The sequence below is a fragment of the Colius striatus genome, chromosome 3 (genome assembly GCF_028858725.1).
Source record: "Colius striatus isolate bColStr4 chromosome 3, bColStr4.1.hap1, whole genome shotgun sequence".
NCBI classification, from domain to species: Eukaryota; Metazoa; Chordata; class Aves; order Coliiformes; family Coliidae; genus Colius; species Colius striatus.
The window spans coordinates 81,641,523-81,666,421 of record NC_084761.1 but is presented as its reverse complement, the minus strand read 5'-3'; the positions used below and the strand labels follow the sequence as shown (position 1 = coordinate 81,666,421).

General features: G+C 37.7%; 1 protein-coding gene across 2 annotated transcripts in view; it reads left to right on the top strand.

Moving 5' to 3' along the window:
- SLIT2 (slit guidance ligand 2) overlaps positions 1-15,765 on the top strand; it is a 265,496-nt gene extending 249,731 nt beyond the window's left edge. For both annotated transcript variants that reach the window (XM_061991809.1, XM_061991808.1), the window contains 4 exons: positions 1,499-1,653; positions 7,197-7,485; positions 13,511-13,722; positions 14,829-15,765. In XM_061991809.1, coding sequence (XP_061847793.1) covers positions 1,499-1,653; positions 7,197-7,485; positions 13,511-13,722; positions 14,829-15,070 — 898 coding nt within the window. In that variant the 3' untranslated portion in view covers positions 15,071-15,765. The remainder of the gene's footprint in view (positions 1-1,498; positions 1,654-7,196; positions 7,486-13,510; positions 13,723-14,828) is intronic.
- The last annotated feature ends 9,134 nt before the right edge of the window (positions 15,766-24,899 follow it).

Genomic DNA, 24,899 nt, shown 5'->3' with positions numbered 1-24,899 from the left:
CTCGTGGGAACAGATATAATGTCTTGTCTCTGTGATACAGCTCTTTGTCGTAACTTCTGCACAGCCATACAATTAGCTCTCAGTTCCACAGTGAAAAGAGTAATGGAAATGCAATGATATATTCAGTCCCAGAACTGAGTAATAATATTCTTCCTTCTCTGATGTATTTAAACTGTGTTCAAGTACAGAGTAGTTACCCTGCACTTAAACATTTGCTGGGTAGATATTGAGACTGACATAGGCAGCCATTTCATGCTCTTAGCAACGTGTGAGCTTGTCCTTACACAGCATAAAGCATCATGCTTGAAACAATCTCGTTCTGCATAACACTTCAGGCATTCTCCTACTAATGAGTTCGTATCTTGTTAGTAAGCAGAAGAAAGTAGTATAGGTAGAGAAGAAAAAAAAATTAATATAGTATTCACTGTATTAGTGAGAAGCGGAACACACAGAAATAACCGTGCCTAATAAAGATAATAAATTGCTTCATTGCTAGCATTAGTGGAGTGATTTTGTCTGGCAGGACTAAGGTTAGATTCAGTTCCATATTCCATTAAATAATAGGTTTACATATCACTGAAGTCAACTCAGGCCTTCACACTTGAAAAAATATGTAAACCCAGTACTATGCAGCAGTTAGGATAGACACATACATGTGCATAAATAAGGTCTTGAAATAACATTATAATCATAGAATGGTTTGGGTAGAAAGGAGCTTTAATGATCATCTAGATAAGCCCTTTTGCCATGGGCAGAGTCATCTTTTACTAGACCAGGTTGCTCAAAGCTCCATCCAACCTGACCTTGAACATTTCCAATGATGGGCTTCCACAACTTCTCCAGAAACCTGTTCAGTGTTTTACCACCCTCATATTTAAGAATTTCTTCTTTATGCCACCTTCTTTCACTTTATACATTATAGCTAATCTAAATCTACCCTCTTTTAGTTTAAAACACTTACCTTTAGTCCAATCACTACAGGCCATGGTAAAAAGTCTCTCTCCATCTTTCTTATAAAAGTTGCTCAGTTTAAGTATTGAAGGGCCACAGTAAGGTCTCCCCAGAGCCTTCTCTTCTCCAGGCTGAACAACCCTAACTCTCTCAACCTTTCTTCATAGAAGAGATGTTCCAGCTCTCTGATCATTGTTGAAGAACTCCAAACTTTTTTTGTGTCCAGCGACTTCCCTAGGAAATGTATTTCAACTGATGTTTAGAGTATCATCTATATTTACAAAATTCATTATTTAGCAAGGACAGTAAGAATTTTGAATTAAAAAGGGCTATTAATTTACAATACATATTAACAGAGTGTTATTGAGAAGGGATTGGATTGTATTATATTGTATTAGCTTTTCAGAATACATACATATCCTTGCTTAAAACCTAGTTTTCAGGAGACTGCACTCCTGAAGAAGTTCTGTTCTGAAGTTGCATTAACTCTTGAAGATAAAATTAGACCATAATCTGTTTAAAAATAATATTGATGTTTATTTTGTAGTGTGGAAACTATTAATGATGGCAATTTCCACATTGTGGAGCTGCTGGCTGTGGATCAAATTCTGTCTTTGTCTATTGATGGAGGAAGCCCTAAGATAATTACCAATTTGTCCAAGCAATCCACTCTGAATTTTGATTCTCCACTGTATGTAGGAGGTAAGAGAATCTTGCTGCTTCTTACTTAATGGCATCATAGCTATTTTACTGTGGTAACATGCATTAATAAACACGTGTTAAGAGACTCATTCATTAAGATAACACCTTAAGATGAAACTTTTAACAAATAGTATGTCCTCAGGCTTCACCTTTTGCTTCTTATCAGTATGAATATTTGATACTCACTGTAAAATTCTGTAATTTTCTACTGTTATGTGGCTTCTGTTATACTGAAGAAGTGTTCTTAATGTTTTTTAGCTACCTGATGATTTAGTAACACCTATTGAGAAAGTGTAGAATGATAGCATTCTGTTTCAATCATGTATAAAGCCATGAAGTATAACTTATGTCTGGAGATCTTGCTGCTTAGGGCTGGTAGGAATTATGACACTAAGTAGGAAGGAAACCAACTAGTCAGGTGCCTTACGGTGTGTGGCAGGGTTTGTTGTTGGAGATTTTTGTTTTGAGAAGAAAGAATTCTTCATTTCAGCAAAACTGATAAGAGGTGATTATGGAGATACACTGAAACATTTTTTATCATTTGCTGCAATTTATTCTGTAGAGCTATGTATTCAAGCCCATTGTTTTGAAGAGCAGTTGAATTTCTGATGAGCCCGCATAATATAGATAAAAGAGTAAGAAACTTCAACCACTGCTTTCTGCCTCCTTACTATCCTTGGTAGCAAGTTAAAGTTCTTTGTGATCAGAGATTTAGCAAGGTTTCTAAATACTTAAATACTTTTAAATACTTAAATACTTCTACTAATCTTCATCTTCTAGTAAGTTTAACCTTACACCCTTATAGGAGACATGTAAGGTGACTCCTGATCTGTTCTTTCCGTGAAAGGAATACCTACTTTTTTTTACAGTTTGTCTAAATCTTAATTGCTTTGTGTATGAGAGTAAGTCTTTAGACTTGAGCGTCTTGCCTCCTTGCAGAAAGTTACACTTTCACTAGTACATTTGCGAGATGCCTATTTTCTCTAGAGAAGGTACTATTTATCGTATTTGTAAATATATAGACTAGTTGCTTAGATATATCTGTAATGGAAAAGAAAATCAAGAATAATATCTGCTATAAAAATAGTATGAATGCCTCAGTTAATGTGGTGAGGGTTTTGTCTCTGACAATCATGATTCTTCCTCTGAAACACTTTAGCTTTTTCTCAAATCTTTTCAGATTTTGTCATTGCCTCCCTTCATCTAAGATGGAAGAAGTACAAGATAGATTTCACTCCCCATAACACCAGAGAAAAGAAATAAAAATATCAGATGTATGAGCTGCATTTAAAATTGCTTCCTATCAGGAATCCTCCACAATCTTGTGGAAGCATATCTGAATTTTTTCATGTGTATTGCTTCTGTTGCTTATATACTGTCCCATGCCACATTTTTTTGCAAGAGATGGTCCTAGATTCTAGTATAACATTGTGTGCTGGCTTACTTGTATATTGTCAACATCTCTTATTTAATGACAGTGAAGGCCAATTTTACTACTTCTTGAATAGTGAGCAGAATGATCCCTGTCTGCTATGAGCACCTTTTGATGGAATGAGGCTAGACTGCCAACTAAAAACACTTATTCTGCACAGCGCTAACACTTACCTACAGATTTGTGACATAATGTTCTCTCCCTTGCTTCTTCACCTTGCAGATCTATGTCTCCATTAGGAGAATTGTACTAATTGCATTATCATTATAAGGTATCATAGATTTATAGTTTCATAGATTGATAGGGATTGGAAGGGACCTTTAGAGATCATCTAGTCCAAACCCCCTGCAGAAGCAGGTTCACCTAGATCAGGTCACATAGGAACATGTCCAGGCGGGTCCTGAAGACCTGCAAGGAATGAAGGAGACTCCACAACCCCTCTGGGCAGCCTGTTCCGCTCCTCCATCACCCCCACAGTGAAATAATTTTTTCTTATATTTAAATGGAACTTTTTGTATTCCACCTTCATCTCATTACCTCTTCTTCTGTTGCTAGCTACAATAGAAAAAAGGGATGTCCCAACATCCTGACACCCACCCTTTAGATATTTGTAAATGTTAATGAGATCTCCACTCAGTCTCCTCTTTTCTGGACTAAACAGCCCCAGTTTCCGCAGCCTTTCCTCATATGAAAGATGTTCCAATCTCCTGATCTTCTTTGTGACCCTGTGCTCGACTTTCTCCAGAAGTTCTCTGTCCATCTTATGCTGAGGAGCCCAGAACTGGACACAGGACTCCAGATGAGGCCTCACCAGGGCAGAGTAGAGAGGGAGAAGAACCTCGCTCGACCTGCTGGCCACATTCTTCTTGATGCATCCCAGGATGCCATTGGCCTTCTTGGCCACGAGGGCACATAGTATCAGAAGAAAAATGTTTAAATAATCTTTTTCTTCAGTGGTTTCATTCCTAAGAACGGGGATTTTTTTCATCTTAGTGCATGAGACTTCCTTAGAGTACCTAAGAGAGTTCTTGTGTTCCTTCTATTTCTATTCTTCACTTTCAGGCTCCAAGCAGACAATTATTTACACTGTTACAGAAAACATTGGTCCAAAACAGAATGAAAACAATTATTGAAAGCATATTATTACAAAATACAGAAAAAACCCACACATTAGGACAATATTCAACTCTTTAACTTTTCTGTCTTTGTTTATTTATGATCTTTAATTTTTTTGAGATAAATATCTTTTACTCATATCTTTATATCACCCATCTTTTGAGATTCATTCATTTTTTCTTGCCCAGCTGTATCTAGAATTTTTAGAGAACTTGATCACACATTTCCATCAGTTAAGAACTCAGATTCTCAGTAGGATATTTTGAAGTATTTTTATCTTTGCCAAAGTCTTATTTTGACACATATATCATCTTGTAGCTTACACTTACTCTTATCACCTTCCTGCTAAAATGGCATTTCTGGTAACTATCACCTCATCTGGCAGGAAGAAATTCAGTCTTGACAGAAAGCCCTTGTATGGTTCTCTGTCTTTCTCTTTATGACTTATTCTCTTCCCCCCGACATCACTCCCTTGTTTTTTTTCCTCAAAGTTATTCTTGGGTCATATTATTTGAGTTGCATTGAATTTAACTTTATTTTTACAGAGAGTGGGCTAATCAATGTATACTTTTGTGGTTTTTTGGCCTTTTTCCAACTGTATGGCTCTCTTGTGTGGTTAGAACGCACACACTCGATATTCGATCTTTCTATAAGATCTCAGTAAATCATACTGGAAGCCCATGGCTTTTCATAAGAAATCTTAAGAGATGATCTTTGTCTTCTCAAAACCTTTTCAAAGACGTCACAGGCTTCACTGATACTTCACATTCTCCTCAGAAATCAGAGCATATTTTAGTAGTTGAGAGTAGCACCTTGTTTCCTGGAAGTCCCTATTCTCAGGTACGGCATCAGCTGCTTTTCATTTGTACCTGCTTGGTTCTAGCAGGTTCTATGAGATACTCTTTTTCACAGTGTTATTATATGTCTATTATTGAATCAAGGTACCATTTACTTCCTTATGCAGTAATTTGATAATTTATCTGTAGTCAGTTCCAGTGCTGAAAAGCTTAAAGAACTACTTTTTTACTTTTCCAGAAATAGAACTGAAATATTTGTCTACATCATTTCTATGGCAGTTCTTTTATAACTGATAAAGAATGTTTCTCTAAAAAGTATCTAAGAAATACTGCTAAAGAATATGAGCAGCTTTTGCACACACTCTGGCCTTCTAACAGAAGGCCTTTGGTAACTTGCTAGAGGAAGCAAAAAGTTAAGAGGCTAAACACTTGTGTATATGTTTCCATTGGGTTTCCAAATGTCTTCCATATTAGAGGTTATAGACAACAAAAATTTCTCTGTAACAGGTTGTATACCTCATGTTCTCTGCTTATATTGTTCCCAAAAATCATATCTAAATTTCGTGACACAAATATAACATCTAGTTTAGCATTGCATTGATGTACTTAATTTTATTGCAGATTTTATATTTACAGTGGATAAATTCAGTGCGTCTATTTTGCTATTAGAATGCCTCAAGCCATATGCCTAAACATTTGTTCAGTGTTGCTTTCAAGGGAGACATCAGGGTGAAGAGACCTTGATGACTCTGTCTTGCCCTTGGATTTTGAGAATATGGCAAATAGTGTTAAGGAAATGGAAAGTAATGATTGTTTGCAGTCTGCATCCTTAAATATAATTGTCCCTATTTTACTTAACTGATGAGGTCAAAGATTACACTCTTCATCATCATGAATGCAATATTGCTCATTTGTATAATGATTGAAGCTTAGCACCAATGAAATTACAATAACCTCTAAATGAAAGACAGATCTACTTCATTAGGTTGCATAGCAGTTCTGCATTACTCTTAACTGTTCAGAATAACTATATAAGACTATTGGAAGTATCAGTTTACATGGTTAAAGAGCAACTGTGCAGATCATTACTCTTTCTGTGGTTGTTATCTAGGTACCAGAATGAAAATTGTTAGTTTCATCTAGGAATAAACCGGTGCAAATAATAAGCTAATTTTCAGGTAAACAGATCCTTTTCTAAGGCTCAGTGCACTTTGATTTCCTTTACGTATTAGTCTCAGGAGGTATTTAGGCATTTGTGTATTCATTATTTAAATATACTCTATTAAGGACTAATATAGTTCATGTGTTGGCAATAAGTAAAGAATAAAAGCAGGGGATAGGACTAGAAGAAACTTCATTTTTACAAGGAAACAGTATTTAGTAGTTTAATATTCCTTCTGAATTAGTCTCAAACGATTAACTGGTCAAAACAGGAAAACCACATCACATATACCTACAGTTCTAATGACACCTGCAACAATTACAGATTACGACAGAGGAATTATTCTGAAAATGGCCAACATCAGGGGTATTTACATTTTCTAGAAATATGTACACAAAAGTATTTTGAAGATTGTTATTATTGACTGTCTCTGTTTCAAAATATAATGGCAAACTATGAGTAGCATTTTTTATTAATCTTTGTTGGAGACATGCTAAAAAAGTGTTTCTGAAAGTAGTCGAACTTCATCCTGTTGAGCTTTTCTTTCCACGAATTTTCACTAGCAAAATTTCACATTTGAAATCTGTATGCCAGTTTTAAATTGACGAGCTGATCTACTGAATTCTTCTGGATTTAAGTACCTCACCACCTTACAAAAGAAATTGGGTATCAGCTGCTAAATTTCACCAACTTTTTGTTTGTCCAACACTTAGAAACTATGTACTGTCCTGGACTTAATTGCACTAGGTCAAAACCAAGCATTTATCTGAACCTTTTCCCAGTTCTGAGCTTCCTGTGTGAAGTCCTACATACACCTCTTCAATCAGATCTAGAGGCTTACAGATTTGGAGCTGGTTTACATGCGTACTTGACAACAAGGACAATTTCCAAATACAAGATCATTGCTCGTGGTTGTAGGCTGAATATCTGAGAATTAAATAGGAAGAATTTTTTCTTTTAAAATGTTTTAAAAATAGACAAAATGGTACAGAAAATTGTCCCAGATATTGATTATTTGATATTACTTATTTCCTAGGCATGCCTGTGAAAAATAACATAGCAGCTTTACGCCAGTCTCCAGGACAGAACGGCACCAGTTTCCATGGCTGCATCCGGAATCTGTATATCAACAGTGAACTCCAGGACTTCAGAAATGTGCCATTACAAGTGGGAATCCTGCCAGGTTGTGAGCCTTGTCATAAGAAAGTTTGTGTGCATGGAACATGCCATGCTACCAGCCAGTCAGGCTTTTCCTGTGAGTGTGAAGGAGGATGGACTGGACCTCTGTGTGATCAAGAAGCTAATGACCCGTGTCTTGGAAATAAGTATGTCCTTCCTTAAAACAGAACAGTAGTATAACATGTGTATAAGTCACCTGTTACGAGTATTTTTTTCATGAAAGTTCATACTGTCTTCAGCAAGAAACAAAATATCTTAGGCATATGTTGTGGTTTAGGCCCATCCAAGGACAAAAGACCGTGATTAGACTCAAGTACTACAGACTTGAGAATTGCCAAAGGGCAACATAACCATAAAACCCCAAAACATAACCAACACAAAACAACACAGAGTGGTACAATGACGAAGAGCACAACCAGCCCTTTAAGACCACCTTCTCCCCACCCCTCCCCTCTTCCCAGGCTCAGAGCCCTGATCCCAGTATCTTTCTCTCCTCCCCTGCTGAATGGCTCAGGGGGGCAGGGAATTGGGGTTTCAGTCAGTCTATTCCCGATGGTTTCTGCCATTTATCTCTCCTCAGGGCAGGTGGGCTTTGTACCACTCCTCCCTGCTCCTCCGTGGAGTACCTCACACACATGGCAGCCCTGCACAGGCCTCTCCGATGTGCATTCATCCCAAGGGCTGCCTCATTCATCCTCTCTGCCATGCATTCATCCTCTCTGCCTCTCATGTGGGTCTACTCTGCGGCCTGCAGGCTCTCCAGCATGGCCTGTGCCTCCTCACACAGTCTCTTGCCCGTCTGGGTGCACTCACACGGAGCTGCTGGTGGCTCTCAGACCTGCTGTTGCCCTCAATGGGTTGCAGGTGTACAGCTGCATTCTCACCATGGGTTGCACAGGGGTCTCTGGTCTGGTGCTCCTTCTTCCTTCCTCCTTCCCTGACTGTGGGGTCTGCATGGTCACCTCCATCTTGTACCACTTTTACACCTCCTCCCAAGCACTTCAAATTCCCATTCTTAAATAGTGATGGCAGAGGCACCAGATTGGCCCAGCTGGGCCAGAGGTGGGTCTGAACCCAAGAGTCAGGGGAAAGTCTGAGAACTCTTTACCCCTCCCCAGGTTACTAAGCAGAAATGGCTCCTCACAAAACCATGACAGCATGTAAAAATGAAAACAGCGCCTGGGTTACAGTATGTTCTTTCCATGAACTTCATGAGAAAAAGTCCCCAGTTTAGGGGAGACACACATATCTCACTGAAATTCTGCCTAAAGCCTGGGAGGTGCTCTTACATCTCTATGGGTCTCTTCAGTTGTTACACTGATACAAGTGTTGGTATGACACTTAGTGAAAAAAAAATTTAGAAGTTGCAAATGGAAAATAATATAAATTTACATAGTTATAACGGTATATAATGAGGAAATACTAATATTATTATTCTCTAGTGTGTTTTAAAAATTTGATGCAATAGTTATATCTATTATTATTATTTTATTTTCACAGTACCCCAGGTTTTAGCAGGAAAATAGATTTCTACCTCAATGGTTAACTTCTGTTTAAGACTATATGTGCTAATTTTTTTTTGCTGATTTGAATAGAACATTTATGTTGAACGTTTTATGTATGTTCATGTGGAGGGTTGTAGATAAAGAGCAAAATGTATGTATATATGAGAGTATTTATATCTATGCATATTAATCTTTTAAATTTGCTATAGAGACAGAATAAATTATTTGGCTTATGGTCTCCCAGCACAAGAAGATCAGAAACTTCAGAAGTTCAAAGTTCTTCAGCATTTATTGGACATGAGCAGCAAGATGTCAATCTATTTGCTTTGCCACTGTCTTTTCTACAGTTTGACAAACAGTTACAAACTTTTAAATTTGGAGAACCAGTGACCTGAGCTTGTTAAGAGATTCTAATAAGATAATTTTCAATTCCCAGTGATCTTTTCACACAGGATGTGAGAAGAGTCTTTACCCTTTAAAGCTTTATACACCAGTTACTATGCTTTACAGGTCAGTTAGCATTGTTTACATTGGTTATGGACTTTTTCAATACCATTACATTTTTGACTCTCCCCAAAGCAGAATTTTTGAGGCATAGCATTATAGCATTTTCTTGTTTGTGAGTCTTTTTCTGTGTCCTCTTTCACACATTTAAGAGATAAAGAAAGAAAGTCACAGTAGGTTAAAAAAATACAAATGTGATGTCTATCACATTAATTTTATATTTTAGGAGTCAAAAATAGCAGGGAACTCTAACCATCAAGCACTATAATAAATAATTTTATGTGGGAACAGAGGGCACTATCAGCAAGTTTGCTGACGATACTAAACTGGGGGGAGTGCTTGACACACCAGCAGACTGTGCTGCCGTTCAACAAGACCCAGACAGGCTGGACAGTTGAGCAGGGAGAAATCTAATGAAAATTAACAAGGGCAAGTGTAGAGTCTTGCATCTGGGAAAGAATAACCACATGTACCAGTATAGGTGGGGAATGAACTGTTAAAGAGTAGCTTAGGGGAAAGGGACCTGAGGGTCTTGGTGGGCAGCAGGATGACCAAGAACCAGCAATGTGCCCTCGTGGCCAAGAAGGCCAATGGCATCCTGGGGTGTATGAGAAGGGCTGTGAGCAGTAGGTCAAAGGAGATTCCCCTCCCCCTCTTCTCCACTCTCGTGAGACCACATTTAGAGTCCTGTGTCCAGTTCTGGGCCCTTCAGTTCAAGAAGGACAGGGAGCTGCTGGAGAGAGTTCAGCGCAGGGCCACAAAGATGATGAAGAGAGTGGAGCATCCCCCTTGTGATGAAAGGCCGAGGGAGCTGGGACTCTTAGCTTAGAGGAATCTGAGGAGTGACCTCATTAATGTTTACAAATATGTAAAGGCCAGGTGTCAGGAGGATGGAGCCAGGCTGTTCTCAATGATGTCCAATGATAGGACAAGGGGCAATGGGTACAAGCTAGGATATAAGAAGTTCCAGAGAAACATAAAAAGAAGCTTGTTCCCTGTGAGGGTGACAGAGCACTGCAACAGGCTGCCCAGATGGGTTGTTGAGTCTCCTTCTCTGGGGACATTCAAAACCCACCTGGACAAATTCCTGTGTGACCTACTTTCTAGTGATTGATAGGGCTAGGGACAAAGGCTGGACTTGATCATCTTAAAGATCTCTTCCAGCTAAAATAATTCTATGACTCTCTGATACTCTAGGTGGTCCTGCTCTGGCAAGGGGATTGGACTAGATAATCTTTCGAGGTCCTTTCCAACCCTTAAGATTCTGTGATTCTGTGATAGTTTTTTTTTAAACTGCCCTTGAAGAATTAGATTTTGTGTAGGTTCTTATAACCATACGCATCAGCACACAAACTGAGTATTGTTTGCAGTAACTTACAAAACTTGACAAGTAGCAAATACAGACAATATCAAAGACAGAATTAAGTGAGCATAATATTAGTATTTTGTTCTCTCTTGAAAATATTGGTTTGATTTCAGTTGTGTCTGTACAATGCTGAGAGCCTTTAGGAGAGAAAGAGAAAACAAAACTGTTTATTTGGAGTGAAGGAAGGATTTGTTGTTCTTTAGTTCTTGATGATTTTGTTTCTTTATTTCTCGATTCATCTCTAAGTCCTGCCTATTGAATAGATGCATTTTTTCCGTTTAATACAGGATAGCATTCCACTTTACCTGACAAACAGGCTTATCACAGTGACCTCTGTTTCAAAAATGTAGGGGATCTTTTAGAAATTTTACCTAAATCAAGCTGTTTGACTTGGGAACATAGTGACCAAAGTTTACTCAATAGTCAGTAAAGAAATAAAGACATTTCTGAAGAGTAAACTAGACCTCAAGTTGTCCAATCACCCTCTGGATAAGCTCATTTCTCTCCATGACACTGTGGGGAGCTTATGGAAATTGTACATCTAACTTGAGTGCCTGACATAGGTACCTAAAATTAGATAAGATGAAACTGTGCTCAAGAGTTTGCACTTAGCTGGATGTTCCTTTCAGTACAGACTGAAGATGAAATTTAGAGCTTCAAAGAACGGGTGGCAGCAAAAGTATGAGAGTTGGCATTAGCTAAGATTTAATCATCTTCTAAATCAAACAGAACTTTACCAAAGATCCTGACACAGAATGCTTCGATATCTACAACAGCCTGTATAGAATATGTCAATGTTAGCATCACCTGAACAACTTCACAGTTCAGATGTCCTAAAACTAGTTATTTTGTAAGTGGTGAACAGATGAAATACTGAACACAATGAAAACTAAACAAAACCTATCTGCCTGGTGGCACTGTCTAAGGCTTCCATTTTGAGTTGCTTAATCTGAGTCTTGGAATATCATGCTTCAACCACAGGAGCAATTGTTTAGGAAACATAGTTGTCTCAAAAGTAGAGATTTTTTTGCATAACATGAAAATGGAAAGTACTTAAGCTATTACTTAAGTTTTACATTTGCAGGTTTTTATCCCAAACTGGATATATGAATGGAAGTTATGTTACAAAAGTTGTGCTTTCCATTTAAGCATCCTGTGATCCAAGTAGCTTCCCATACTCTTTTTCCTCCAAGTCATGCCATGCCTGAAGCATTTGCACCATACTAAGGGTACAGATGGAGAAGTGGAATGTAGATGTTATTGATGAGTGGAACTTGTTGATATTTATAAACTGAAACAGTTTTAAATAGTTACTGCAAGTTCGTCAGTTAAAAACTGTTGTGCATTCTTTTCAGTTTTACCAAATTTCTTACTGTCCTGGAGTGCAGTACAAAGCAAAAAGTTTCAAGAGATATGGACCATTTCCTAAAAAGATTACAAATTGTCCGTAACAGAACTCTTCTTTGACTATGAAATGCAGTTTTATAGGATTTTTTGACATCTTCTAGTTGAAACAAAATATTTTATTTTAGATTAAATAGGATTTTTTTTTAATCTAATGCTTTTTTATTACTTATTTGTTTGTTTAGATGACTGCCACAACATACTAAGGTCTTTGTAGACTCAGGAATCTTGTATTACAGAAAGGAGAAACATTAGGGAGTGTGACCATGACCTTGAACGTCAGGACTGCATTCCTCCTTACAGAGGAATCTTCACTGTAGTCTCTCTAGGAAACATTAGGTAGACAGAATACCTGTGTATCAAGGCAACAGTTAAAGAAAGTAATATTATTTCTAGGAAAAAAGCTATTGACCTTGTTCCACCAAACAAACAATGGGAACTTGTTCTATTCCAAGTCACTGATGTTTACAGAAGATTAATTCCCTTAATCTTCAGTTTATGTCTAGGAACAGGTAATTAAACATCCTCCTTTTGGGAAACACTACCTCTTTCTTCAGGAGACAACAATGTGTTCCCATACTACTGTACATCAGAACTTAGCAGATGCGACAACTCACAGCCAGCCTTTTTTGTCTAACGGCAAGATTTGAGCCTGCCATGAATGTTTACCAAAGTGCAGCTGAGACTAGCTGGTCTAAACGCTTGGGTGAGACTTGGTAATATGCAACCTCATCTAGCCTGACTTTCTACATAAGCACCGGATCAGTGCTGTTGGCTTTCAGTGAAGGCCTGCCTCTTACATTACTTGACCACTCTGCTGGCATGACCTCTCAAGAGGCAGACTAATATGTTTCAAGGAGGAGCACATGTTCAGCTTTGAAATTGCCATTTTTTGGGCCAGAAGTTTCGGTTAAGAAGTGTCTGACCTGTTTTTGTGCTGGGAGCCCCATACTTCATGTGTATGCTTCCTACTTCAATATGGTGTGTTTTAAAATTACAGAAGAGCCATAATTTCAGGTGAGTATCATTTTTCTCTACTTAACTCTAGTAGATTACATTTGGGCTTGATTTTGCTGCATTCTTCTCAAAAGCATGCAGAAAATTTAAGTAGAGAGGAAATGTTTGTTTTAGTAACTGTGGCCTGTAAAAGTCTTCCATAACACATCTACAGTGGCTGTTTTCTGGTGAGACAGATCTCTGTACTACAGCTTTTTTTTGTGTAAACCTGCATAACAATTATAAACCACTTCACTGCATCTCACTGAAAAAAGTCCATTAAAAACAAAAGCAATTTCTTCTGAGTACAGTCCAAAGTATTTGTAGTTAATGTTGCTTAGCCTGAACTTTGATGAATAATTTATTTTTATTCTCTTGGGCTTGTTTCCCCTGTAGATGTGTGCATGGTACCTGCTTGCCGATCAATGCGTTTTCATACAGTTGTAAATGCCTGCAGGGACATGGGGGAGTCCTCTGTGATGAAGAGGAAATGCTGTTTAACCCCTGCCAATCCATCAGGTGTAAACATGGCAAATGCAGGCTTTCGGGACTGGGGAAACCATATTGCGAGTGCAGCAGCGGATACACGGGGGACAGCTGTGACAAAGGTAAACAAAGCATTACAAATCATGTTGCTGATTTGCTCTTAGAAAAAAGGGAGTTTATATTAAAACATAAACAGCCAAAAACATTACCAACTTTTTTTTTCCCCACGATACACACATTTATTGATTTTCTTTTTTTACCATAAGAATTTATCTCAGTGAGAGAAAAATCCAACTTTTGCCATGAATTTGTTTACATTTTGAGGATTTTTTCATCAAGTGTTTTGCTGTGAAAACATTTCTCTTTTTTTTTGCTTTTATTCAGAAACACATTTTTACTATATTTAACTACTACCTTTTACCTGCTGTATCTTTCTGTATTTATTGTTTCTCTGCCTTCTGCAACTGAGAAGCCAAATCCAATGATTCTGCTCCTAGTTTTATCACAAACTCTACTTTTGACCTCTCAGCTTCAACTGATTTATCACAGCGAATTATGCAGGTGAGATGGATGAAAACAGGATGACTTTTCCCCCTACCTTTTTCTTCTTCCTTTGTCTATCGAAGCTCTCCCTCCCTTTCCCTTACCTCATATGGCATTTATTTTGTGTAATACATAGATGTGAATAGAATAGAGGAATATGGTTGTAGAACTTTTAACAGATGTCTCATTTTCAGCTGGTTTTATACCTCAGTAATTTATGAAGTCAGTGGAATGTAGCTTGCATTAAATAACAGTTTGAATAATATTAAACTCCAGGTCTAATAAATTAAATTGCATGCTCTCTGAAACATTTCCCTATGGTAAATAGAACCAGCTGCAAGCAATGTAGGAATAAAAGATGTGTGTTTTTGTAAAAAAAAAAAAAAGCCAAAAAGGAAAATATTCAAGCTTCCAATTTTCTTGTCATTGTAATAGCTTTGTATTTATGGTTTGCATATACATAATATAAGCTTTTCTGAAAACAGGGGGTATAGGAAATAAAACTCGGCATTAATGAAGTTACATCTGCTAGAACCTCTGGTTTCCAGTGTACAGCTTGAGTCAAACTTTAAAGTGTCAGTCCTAATGGCAATTAGCATTGCAGCACCTTCGTTAGCAGTGTCAGGCTTTCTCTGTCCTGTGTCTCAAAAGTGTGTCTCTTATTTTAAACATTGTTTTCCTTCAGAAATCTCTTGTCGAGGGGAACGAATCCGAGATTACTACCAAAAGCAGCAAGGGTATGCTGCGTGCCAGACGACCAAGAAGGTATCGAGACTAGAATGTAAAGGAGGATGTTCCACCGGGCAGTGCTGTGGGCCACTGAGGAGCAAGAGGCGGAAATACTCTTTTGAATGCACTGATGGGTCATCATTTGTGGACGAGGTGGAAAAAGTGGTGAAGTGTGGCTGTACAAATTGTCCCTCCTAAACGTCCCTGTCACACTGTCTTTTGAAAATGTTGTATACTTATTGACCGTGTCGGACTAATTAATGCTTCATAGTGGAAATATTTGAAATATATTGTAAAATACAGAACAGACTTATTTTTATTATGAGAATAAAGACTTTTTCTTCATTTGAAAAAAAGATTCAAGTGCTTGAACTGAGACTTCTCATAACCCAGAGGAGCTTTGAAGAAAAAAAAAACCAAAAGACCTGGTAACATTGCAACAGAGATGGAAAACTTTAACCGCTTTTAACATGGAGTCCTCTTTATAACATGCTGAAGATACACTGACACTATACACATGTGACTTTTAACAGCTCAGAGTTTAAATGTTGACCAGAACGTGAGGCTTGTTTTTTCACTTTCGTATCGGTATACTTTATTGTCTTGACAGACCATGCCAATCACTTAACTATGAATGAGGAAGCACTATGAGTGAAAAAAATCAGATTATACAGAAATAGAAATTGTGTGAAATATTTTACCTTTGGGAATTGCTAAGCATCTTGAGAAGATGGGGTCCCATTTAATGAATGGGAAATGGGAGATATGAGAATATACTATAATCCTGAAATCTCCTGATGATGTATACTTTTATGTCAGCATGTTAGCAAAAGAAGCATTAAAAAAAGTGTTTTCTGCCCTTTTCCAGTATTAATTTTTTGTAATATAAATGTTTCAAGGATGATAAAAATAGATTATTGATGGATAAATTAGTAATAATATGGATTTCTGTTTCTATGAGTTCTAAACAACTCTATACAGTATTCAGTTTCATTGAGAAATATTTATTGTATCAAAGTACATTGTACTTAACCTTTTTAGGTCATCCCTTTTACTGTTTTTCAATGCTTTAATATATATTAATTTATATTTGTCCCAGTATTTTTGTAATTTTTTTTTAAAGGACTTAAAAATCAGGATTTTTTGCAATAGGACTAACGTAGCATGTCGTCTTGGGGTATATGTTTTTGGTCTGTTTTTTCCTCTCCTTCCCCTTCCCTTTCCCTTCTTCCTTAGAATCTGACCACTTGGTGTCACTGAATCTGAAAGTGAGGACACTGCAGTTTTCACATACAGCAGATATTCAGGACACCTTCCAAGAACCCATAATGTATGACAAAAAATGTCTTTACACTAGGTGGCAATTGTAGAGAAGTTGATTTTCCCTATATACGGTACTTACAGAAAATAAGATGGCGTGTAGAAAATGACACTAGAAGGTAGATCTTTATAAATTAATATTCCCATGGAGCTCTTTACCTTTCTTATAAAAAAGAAAAAAAAAGGCTGTGCTATCAAGAATTGTGACTTTCCCCAAATAATAAAACTACTTTACTGCCCTAATGTTCCCCATGTTAACATGTTGCTGCTAAATTATAATGTAGAATTGGTAATCAATAGTGGGTTGTGTTCTTCTTTCAGTAAAACCCAGGGTACCCTGTAAAAATGCAGATGTTTTTCAATTTTATTTTATTATTTTTTTTTTACAAAAAAGTTAGATGTACATGTGTAATGCAGTGTGCTTTGTCTTATTTGGACTGATATCAGTAATGCTACTGATGTTTGTAAATTAAACAGATATTTACTTCATTAACATCTTTTTATTTGTATTCTTCTGAGAAGTTTAAACTGTTCAACAGCCTTTAATTACACATCTGTAGTTGCAAAGAATATTTGGTTAAAAACAGAATAAAACCCAACCCTAGATCTAGTGTATTCATTGCAGGAAATCTTAAGAGGGAATTAATTTGGGATTATTACACCCACAGGCAGTGACATCTGAAAGTGGTGGTTCATTACAAATACAGCTGAACTCATACCAAAATTACACAAGACATAAATAAAGTACACCGCATGAAAAGGAAAATTGACTCTACCTTTATGTTTTAATGGTTATACAAGTGTCGGTTTGATGATTGTTTTAGCAGGCAATTTGATTCTTCAGAGGGATTCATTTTCACTAATCTTGGACTAAGTATTTTAAATTTAAGCAGTTGAATGGGATGATACCTGACAAGGGTTTTCTTCTGTATTTTTTACAGATAATTCTAAATTTATTTTACTTAGTCTAATTTAGAATTTGTCTAAGTAACTCATGAAACAGTCTTTGGTATGAGGCTTTCTTTGCACTTTCTGTGGCTTCTAATTTTCTGAAACTAGAAGTAGCTTTAAGGAAAAAGAAGCCACTTTTGCATAACAGTACTTACATAACACTCTTGGAGAAAAATATTATTTTTCTGTGTATGACCAAAATCCCTGTACCGAGTATCTGGAGCTGGTCTGCTTTCTATCCTCATACTGGTGGAGGAAAAGGTACTTTGCAATAGTGTTCAAGCAATGCTAGCAGCTACTGGTGATCCTGAAGCCATCAGGTCAGGGACTTCCTGTTGTCTCTAAGCAAACCAAAGAAAAAGTTAAGAATCAAAAACAAACCAACAAACAGCTTTGACACCTACCCCTCTGGAGGAATATAAGGCACTCACATCAAAGAGTAATTCTGCTCACACCTTAGAAACCTGAGCAGCCCTGTATTTTCACCACTGTAAGTCCGTGTGCCACCGCGCATGACAAAAGATGACTTTCTCAATGGACTGGGTCACCCTGACACATACCTCTTGCCCAAATTGGATTTCTTGTAGTATTGCTGTAATAGACTGCCTTGTCACTGTATTCTCTGAAAGGAAAACAGGGAATCTGTAGCTTTAGGCATAAGCTAACACAGTGGAGAATTTCATCTAGTGCAGAACACTCTGGACACATGGGTTTTCATTCGAAAACATAAGTTATGGAGCTTTTAACACAGTGCTCTGGGATTAGTTTTCTCTCCTAGGGTCTGCTGGCTGCTATGGGAATCACTATTGTACAGTCTCCTTTTATTGTATTGAATAAAATGCACAAACAGCATTGGGACTGAAGGATGCAAGTCAGGACTGCGGCCAGATTGCTCACTTCGAGTTAAGGCATACAATTCATATTCTGTTTTCATTAGAAATCAAGAAAAATGAAACTTGTGGATTCCATCATTCTCTGCCAGTATTCTTTATAAAAGGGAAAGCACATGAATACTGCCTAATTTGTACTGGCTCATGCACAGCTCCTACTGTCATCGCATAGATGATAGAAATGTGAAAGAGCATGGAAAAAAGACCATTCTTCTTGAATGAAACATTAACAAAAGTCATTGCTTTTTTTTGTTAACATTGAAAGTCATTTCAGAACAGGAATTAATCACACATGGAACCAGATTCTGCAGCCTGTATTAAAGTTTCTGGAGAAGATGGATATGTGTGGAAACCAATACTGAGCTTTGAATAAGCTTTGAAAGATACAGTTTCTTTTCTGAGCTTTATTGTAATAAGAGTTTTCTCTTGTATTCAGAATACTTTTTATTGCTGTATGGCAATACCATGAGGCTTGGTCTTACAAGAATCATCGTAATATGATGATGATGTGTAGGTGCCAACATGATGCTCATATAATGTTATGAAGGCATTTGCCTGGAAATGCAGAGGTTTTATAGCTGGCAACAAATCTAGCAGACCTGGTGATCCACAGTGCAGCAAGTAGCAAGGCGACAGAGAAAGTGCGTGTCAGCATGATAGTTTTGATGAGTGATGAGTCAGAGATGAGGGGGAGAGTGGTAACACTTCGGAAAGGAGCTTGCTGTTAAGAAGAAAATGCCCAGATGTTCTGGGAAAATGTCAAGGATGTTGGAGGCTGGTTACATTGATGCTTTGCATTTTGAGAGCTTTATCTGTTACTGCTTGAAATATATGTATTTCAAGCTCTGAAAGAAAAGGTATTTTTGATCTCTCTATCTTGAGTTAATTCTCTTGTTTGGGAAAAAATTTCTCTTTTCTAAGCAGCTCAAAATTCCATCTTTGGTTCCTTTTCTTTTTTAGAAATGAGTGTCATTCTCACGATGGCTCATTAGGCATACAAATGTCTGTGCTTCAGCTGTCCCACCTTACAGTGGAGAGCCGGGCACGTAATTTCAGTTCCCGTAAAGACCAATTCCCCAGCTGAGCCATTCAGGATTCTTGGCTTTTAGAAGAAATATTTATACACTGAGCTGGTATCTCAAATCTATTTAAGATTCCTGGAGTGGAAATCAGAAAATCGTTAGTAGTTGTGTCTATGTAGGGGCTGTCAGGAGTAAAGTAAAACTGAAGTGTTTGCCTGCATGCCTGGAGAGCCTGGCTTCTCCTGGAGAGCCTACTGTTTTACTGTGTTCTTTATGTATTGTGTTCCTGGGAGAGCGGGAAGTCGTGCTCATCCTTTCAGAAATGTCTGAGAGCAGAGGGATTTTGTGTCCTTTTGCAAATAAATTGTCTAGGCTGGAAATCATAGTCCTCTTTGGCCCTCAGCCAGGTTAAACTGTGTATGTATACCTTAACATCAACCATCATCTTGGACACCAACAGCTCCTGATGTTAAAAAAGTGAATAAATCTTGGTCTCAGTTTAATAAAACACAGATGGGAAAAGCAAACCAGACAGAGAGTTAACAGCTCTATTCACTAGTCTCCTGGGCTCCATGTGATTAAATCAGAGTTGGAGGGTATGTTCCTGCTGCTGCTGTTCTGGCCAGTGTCCGTAGGGGTGATGGCCAGCAAGGAGAAGTATTCTGTCAGTGCTGCATGTCATTTGTCAAGCTGAGAAAAAACAGTCATCTTGAACAGCAAGACTTCTGGCTAGCCACAGTCCCAGCAAACATGCTCCAGCTCTGCAGCATGACACCCATGCTGCAGGAATTTTGCTCAGCCATGGGAACAGACTTTAGAACTGCCTCCCAGATCCACAGCTTAATTTCAAAACGTTGATCTCAGTAATGCTTTCTGGTCTTTACTACTCCATCCTTTTATTTCATTCTAGTTCAGAGGTAAACTCCTTTAGCTCTAAACATCAAGCCTCAGTACTCTCAATAGCTGCCCTATACTACCAACAGGAGATTAAGACTTGGGTTTTGTTCCTTTTTTAGGCATTTGTTAACATTTGTACAGAGATCAGAAGACCTGCCTTAAAGGAAAGAAGATACAGATCCAGCTACAGAGATCAGACATTTTCATGTCCTTTATAATTCAGAAAGTGTTTCATTACCTCCTGTGGAACAGTGTGGCAGACATAGACCGATAGTAACATAAATATTTTATGGATATATAGTCTGAGACCAGGGGAATTGTTATCTGGTTTTGTCTGCTAAATTTTATTTTTTTTTTAATTCCTATTAGGATACTTTCCATATCACAAGAGACAAGTAAAGATAGAATTAACATGCCTGGGTTGCTTACTCTGTCATTAAAGTTCCTTAAAAAGATCCAGTAGCCTTTTTCCAGAACATTTTTCTTCTTTCTCACATTCTGGGCTTCACTCTGATGTTTCTGTATGAAACTTTGTCCACTTTGTTTAATTTCCAGGACAGATTTAATCCTTCTAAAGAGAGGGAAAGGATACCTTTTTTTATTTCCTTTTTTTCCTGCAGCTGTGCCTTAAATCTCTCACAGCACATCTTTAGAAGTATGTTTTCTTTCAAAGTCCTCCGAGAATAGGTTAACTTGAGCTGTTTTTACTGCAAACTTGTTTTTTTGCTTCTGATTAACTTTATTTATTTAATCACATTTCTGTGTTTCTGCTATGGTAACAGCAATAAGAGTAGTACCAGCTGACTTGCTATAGAAGTTTCTATTTCAAAATAGCAAATTTAAAGAGTTTGAAGTTTGCCTCTCTCTCTCATTGTTTTTGATTGGATCTCCTTCCCTATCAGTTCATCCTGTTTTTTATGGTTATTTTGTAGAGGAAAGATAAGGACACAAGTCAGTGTCAACAGTAAATAAAACTGACTGCAGATTGACCGTGAAAAACTGTTTTCAAACTCTCATAAAAAAACAGAGGTTATTATTCATTAATTGTTACCTTCTTCTTTGCTGAACAACCTGTTACATGATTAGTACACAAAACTGTTAAACAGCCTCCAAGTATACCCCTAGAATGAATGCAATGTGTCCAGGGCTAGAGAAAGAAGAAAAAGGGGCCTAACAGTTATCTAATTCTAGTATACCTTATGTGGAGAGTTTGGAAGTTTAGAAGTCTTTCTGTGTCTGAATATCCACAGTGAGACCATCTGGCACTGCATAGACCCCACTGCTGAAAAAAAAGGTTCATTGTAACCTTAAATTAAGAATTAATAAATAAATAATGAGAAACTTTTCAAAGCAGCTTAAAAATGAGAAGAAAAAGGTTTGAGTCCCACTTGATCAAAATAGTGCTCATCTTCCATTACCACAAACCACAGACTGGGCTTTGGCATCCACTCCTTCTTTCCCTCCAGCTCCAGGCACACGAGATACCACTTGCCTCCCTGCTACCACCAACCCCCGGCTCCAGACCTGATTGTGTCTGCTTTTACCACAGCCCTCCCAGATGAGACACTTCCTCCTTCTCTCTGCAGTAAGTAGTGGTAATCACCCTCCTGTGTGTGCACTCACAAAGATAACTGGAGGCATCCCATGGGGACAAACACCATGCTGGTGGTGGTAAGAACCCTCTCCAGCTGACTCACAATTGAGCATTTAAAAATTGAATATTATTCATTAGACTGTCCCAGCAAGGTGATTTGTGTCAATTAGCAGGAATGGTAGCTGACAAAATGTTTGAAGTAATAAAACTCCCATTCTGTCTGTGGCATGGAGAATAAGTCCTCTCCATTTATGTTCTGAAAAGTGTGTGTAACTCCAAGTTAGTTGATAGGAAAGATAAGGAGACTTAGTGCTAACTGAAAATCTGTTCTACAATCACATTCAAAAGCTACAAGCAAACAGAAAATATGCCCCAGTTTATTGTTTGACTTTTTTTTTTTCACTAAGAGAACAAAGAGGAAGCAATCAAATTGGTAAGGTACAAGCGCCTAGAAATCAGCTGTGGCTATATCAAAATGTTGGGTGGTGAGCACACAAAGGAATTAACTGCTGCAATTGTTTGAGTATCAAATACAGCCAAATATATTCAAAATTTTGTATGAAGGACACTTATAGCCGAGAAAGTAGTGACCAGCCACAGAAGCCATCCTACTGTTACTTCATGCTGACATGAAGCAGAAGTGACCACAGTCCGTTTGAATTTTGCATGGTAATGAACAGCCTTGTAAAATGCATAAAAACAACTGCATTAGACCAGAGAGAAGAAAATATTACAGATTGAAGACATCTATGGCCAGATTCACCGTAGGCTCAAGCTGCTTCATGCTGTTTCAGTGATGCAAAGCAGCTGTAAACCCAATTTATCTGGCCTGGAGCCACTACAACTTCAATCTGCTAGAAAAAGGAGTTAATGGTTTCAGTGCACCAAACCTGGGTTTGCAACTGTGGTCCATCCTCCAGCACGTTGGCTAAGGGAGCCATCGCTTCTGTTACTCTGGAAAAATCTTTGTGCCACTCTTGCTTGGCTCTGCCACTCCTTCCCATGCAAGCGCTGCCGAAGGATGTGTGGGAAAGGAGCTTGCTGCTGCTTTCCAAACTCCAGAAGAGCAAAGAGAATTGGCAATTCCTCTTTGGCAACAGCAGTTCAAAAATGAAAGGCAGGAGGTCTTTAACCAGAAAAATAAAATTTGTTACTATTGTAGTAAAACTGCTTCTAGTGAAGTCATTTCTTTAATATTCCATTTTAAAGACTCTCTTAATTGTGGGTCTGTAAGAAAGCATTATGAAAAACAGACTCTTCTTGTAAAATCTTTTTGCTATTTAATGAATATATATATATATATATACACATACATATATATAAAGGTAGAAAGTACATTTGAGGTTTGTTTGGTTTTTGTTTTTCTTTTTCAGGATACGAACTTATTCATGCCTTCTGGTTCCCTGGAGCAGCTCTGAACAGCAGGTCCGATTAAGAATTCAAGGTAGCTGGCAGTGAGGAAGTTTGACCTAATCTATCTTGACTTTGCACTCTATGCATTTAAATGCAGGTCTGTGTGGAACACACTGTAGTTCATTGGGGTGCAGCATATCTATTTTAGTCACACGTACACACCGAAATAGCTATGTGCACATGGAGATCACTTCTTTTTTTGTTTGTTTTTAGCCAAATTAGGGGATCAAAGCCACGTAAAACCTTTTGTAATGAAACTTGAAGCCACATGTAATGAAACCAGATAGTTTTCCTTTCTGATCTAAAGTTTTTCCTGCTTTCAGGCATTACTATAAACCTACATCTTAGTCCAGTCTGTAACTTGGTCCAGCTTGGATCAGATTTGCAAAGAGTTTGATGAATATGGGATGATTTATAGCTTGAGGTAGAAAGAAAACAAACAACAGAATCTACAGTTTGGCTTGCTTTAGGCTCAAAATCAAGCGTAACCTCCTCCTGACTCCTTTTGGATTTCTGTATCTTTTCAAACCCCAAAAGGAAGGCACCCCACTGAATCCTAAATCCAGCACAAAAAAGATACTGCAGTGATAAATGTAAAAGTAAATTTCTCAAATATCCTTTCATATTCTGGGAAATTTCCATTTAGACTTAAATGAGGAATTAGTACAGAGGGAGAGTAGGGAAAATATTTCTTCCTTAGTACTGAGAACTGAATGTACCTTTTATTTTTTCAGAAGACAAGAAGTATATCTATGAGAGAGAACTTTATTCATGCCACCCACAAACTTGTTCATTCTCTTTTAATTCAGCTTAAAAGGAAGATAACAAACATCAGCAGGGAGCTGTTTTGCTAAAGGAAGTGTAACATTCAGAAAAGTCAATACAGATTTGCAAAGAGAGCATGGCTTAAAATTAGCAAAAACATAATGTGAGTTAAATAGCAGCTCTAAGGATTCCTATTTCCCATCTACCTTTAAGTACAGAGTCTAGATTCAAGACATGTCTTCAGATAATAAGGCTATGTCTGTAGAGGATATTCTACATCATCATTTCAAAAAGTGAGTTTTTTAAAAACTGAGGTTTTTTACTGGTTTAAAGAATTCCACAGGGCCAGTGTTTTTTCCTCAGAAATCGCACTGGTTTGTGGTATTTCTAACTGCTACCAATGCACATGCATTAGGTGACACCTTTATCTAGGCCAGGACATCATCTCTTTTGACATCAGCAAGCAGAACGGGAACAAAATAATCTCCCAAGAAACAACTGTGCAAAACATGCCTTGAGCAAAATCTAAGTGAGCAGATGCTTTGCTCTGTAGGACTGGTGTGGGTGACACTCTGTCCCACTTAAGGGAGAAGCTCAAACGAGCAGCTGATTGAAGCTGTTTGTGTATCCCAGCACTTTGCCAGAAGGGATGGAGTGTGTATTTTGAGACATTTTAATTTCCATATATCTAGGAAATAACAGTAACAATCACAGATCCAAGAACTTAATACTGAAGGTACCTCTGAAAAAAAACCAAAACCATTTTATGCACACCAGTAAGATTGGAGAAGTGTAGCTTTACAAGCTTAAAACCACAAATCTTTCCATTATCAAAATTTAATTCCTGGGATAAAAGGATTTCAATCTGTATCATATTGCAGTATATACAATATTTAAATTATCTTTCTTATTTAAAGGCATCCTAAATAAGAGATCAGTGTTTAAGTTCCAGCAGGTCATGTTTCCTATTATTATCAATAGTGAGTACTCACAAAGGACAGATGAACAGTCGAAGCTCAGCAAGCTAGCCATGAAATCTATCCACACCTTGTGTAAGGTCAATCATGCACAAACCCATTTAGCGACCTTTTAAAATGCACATTAATCCTTTAATTCAATCTAGATCAAAATGCTGTTTTCCTCCATCTGAGGCATGAAAATGTATATAACGGATT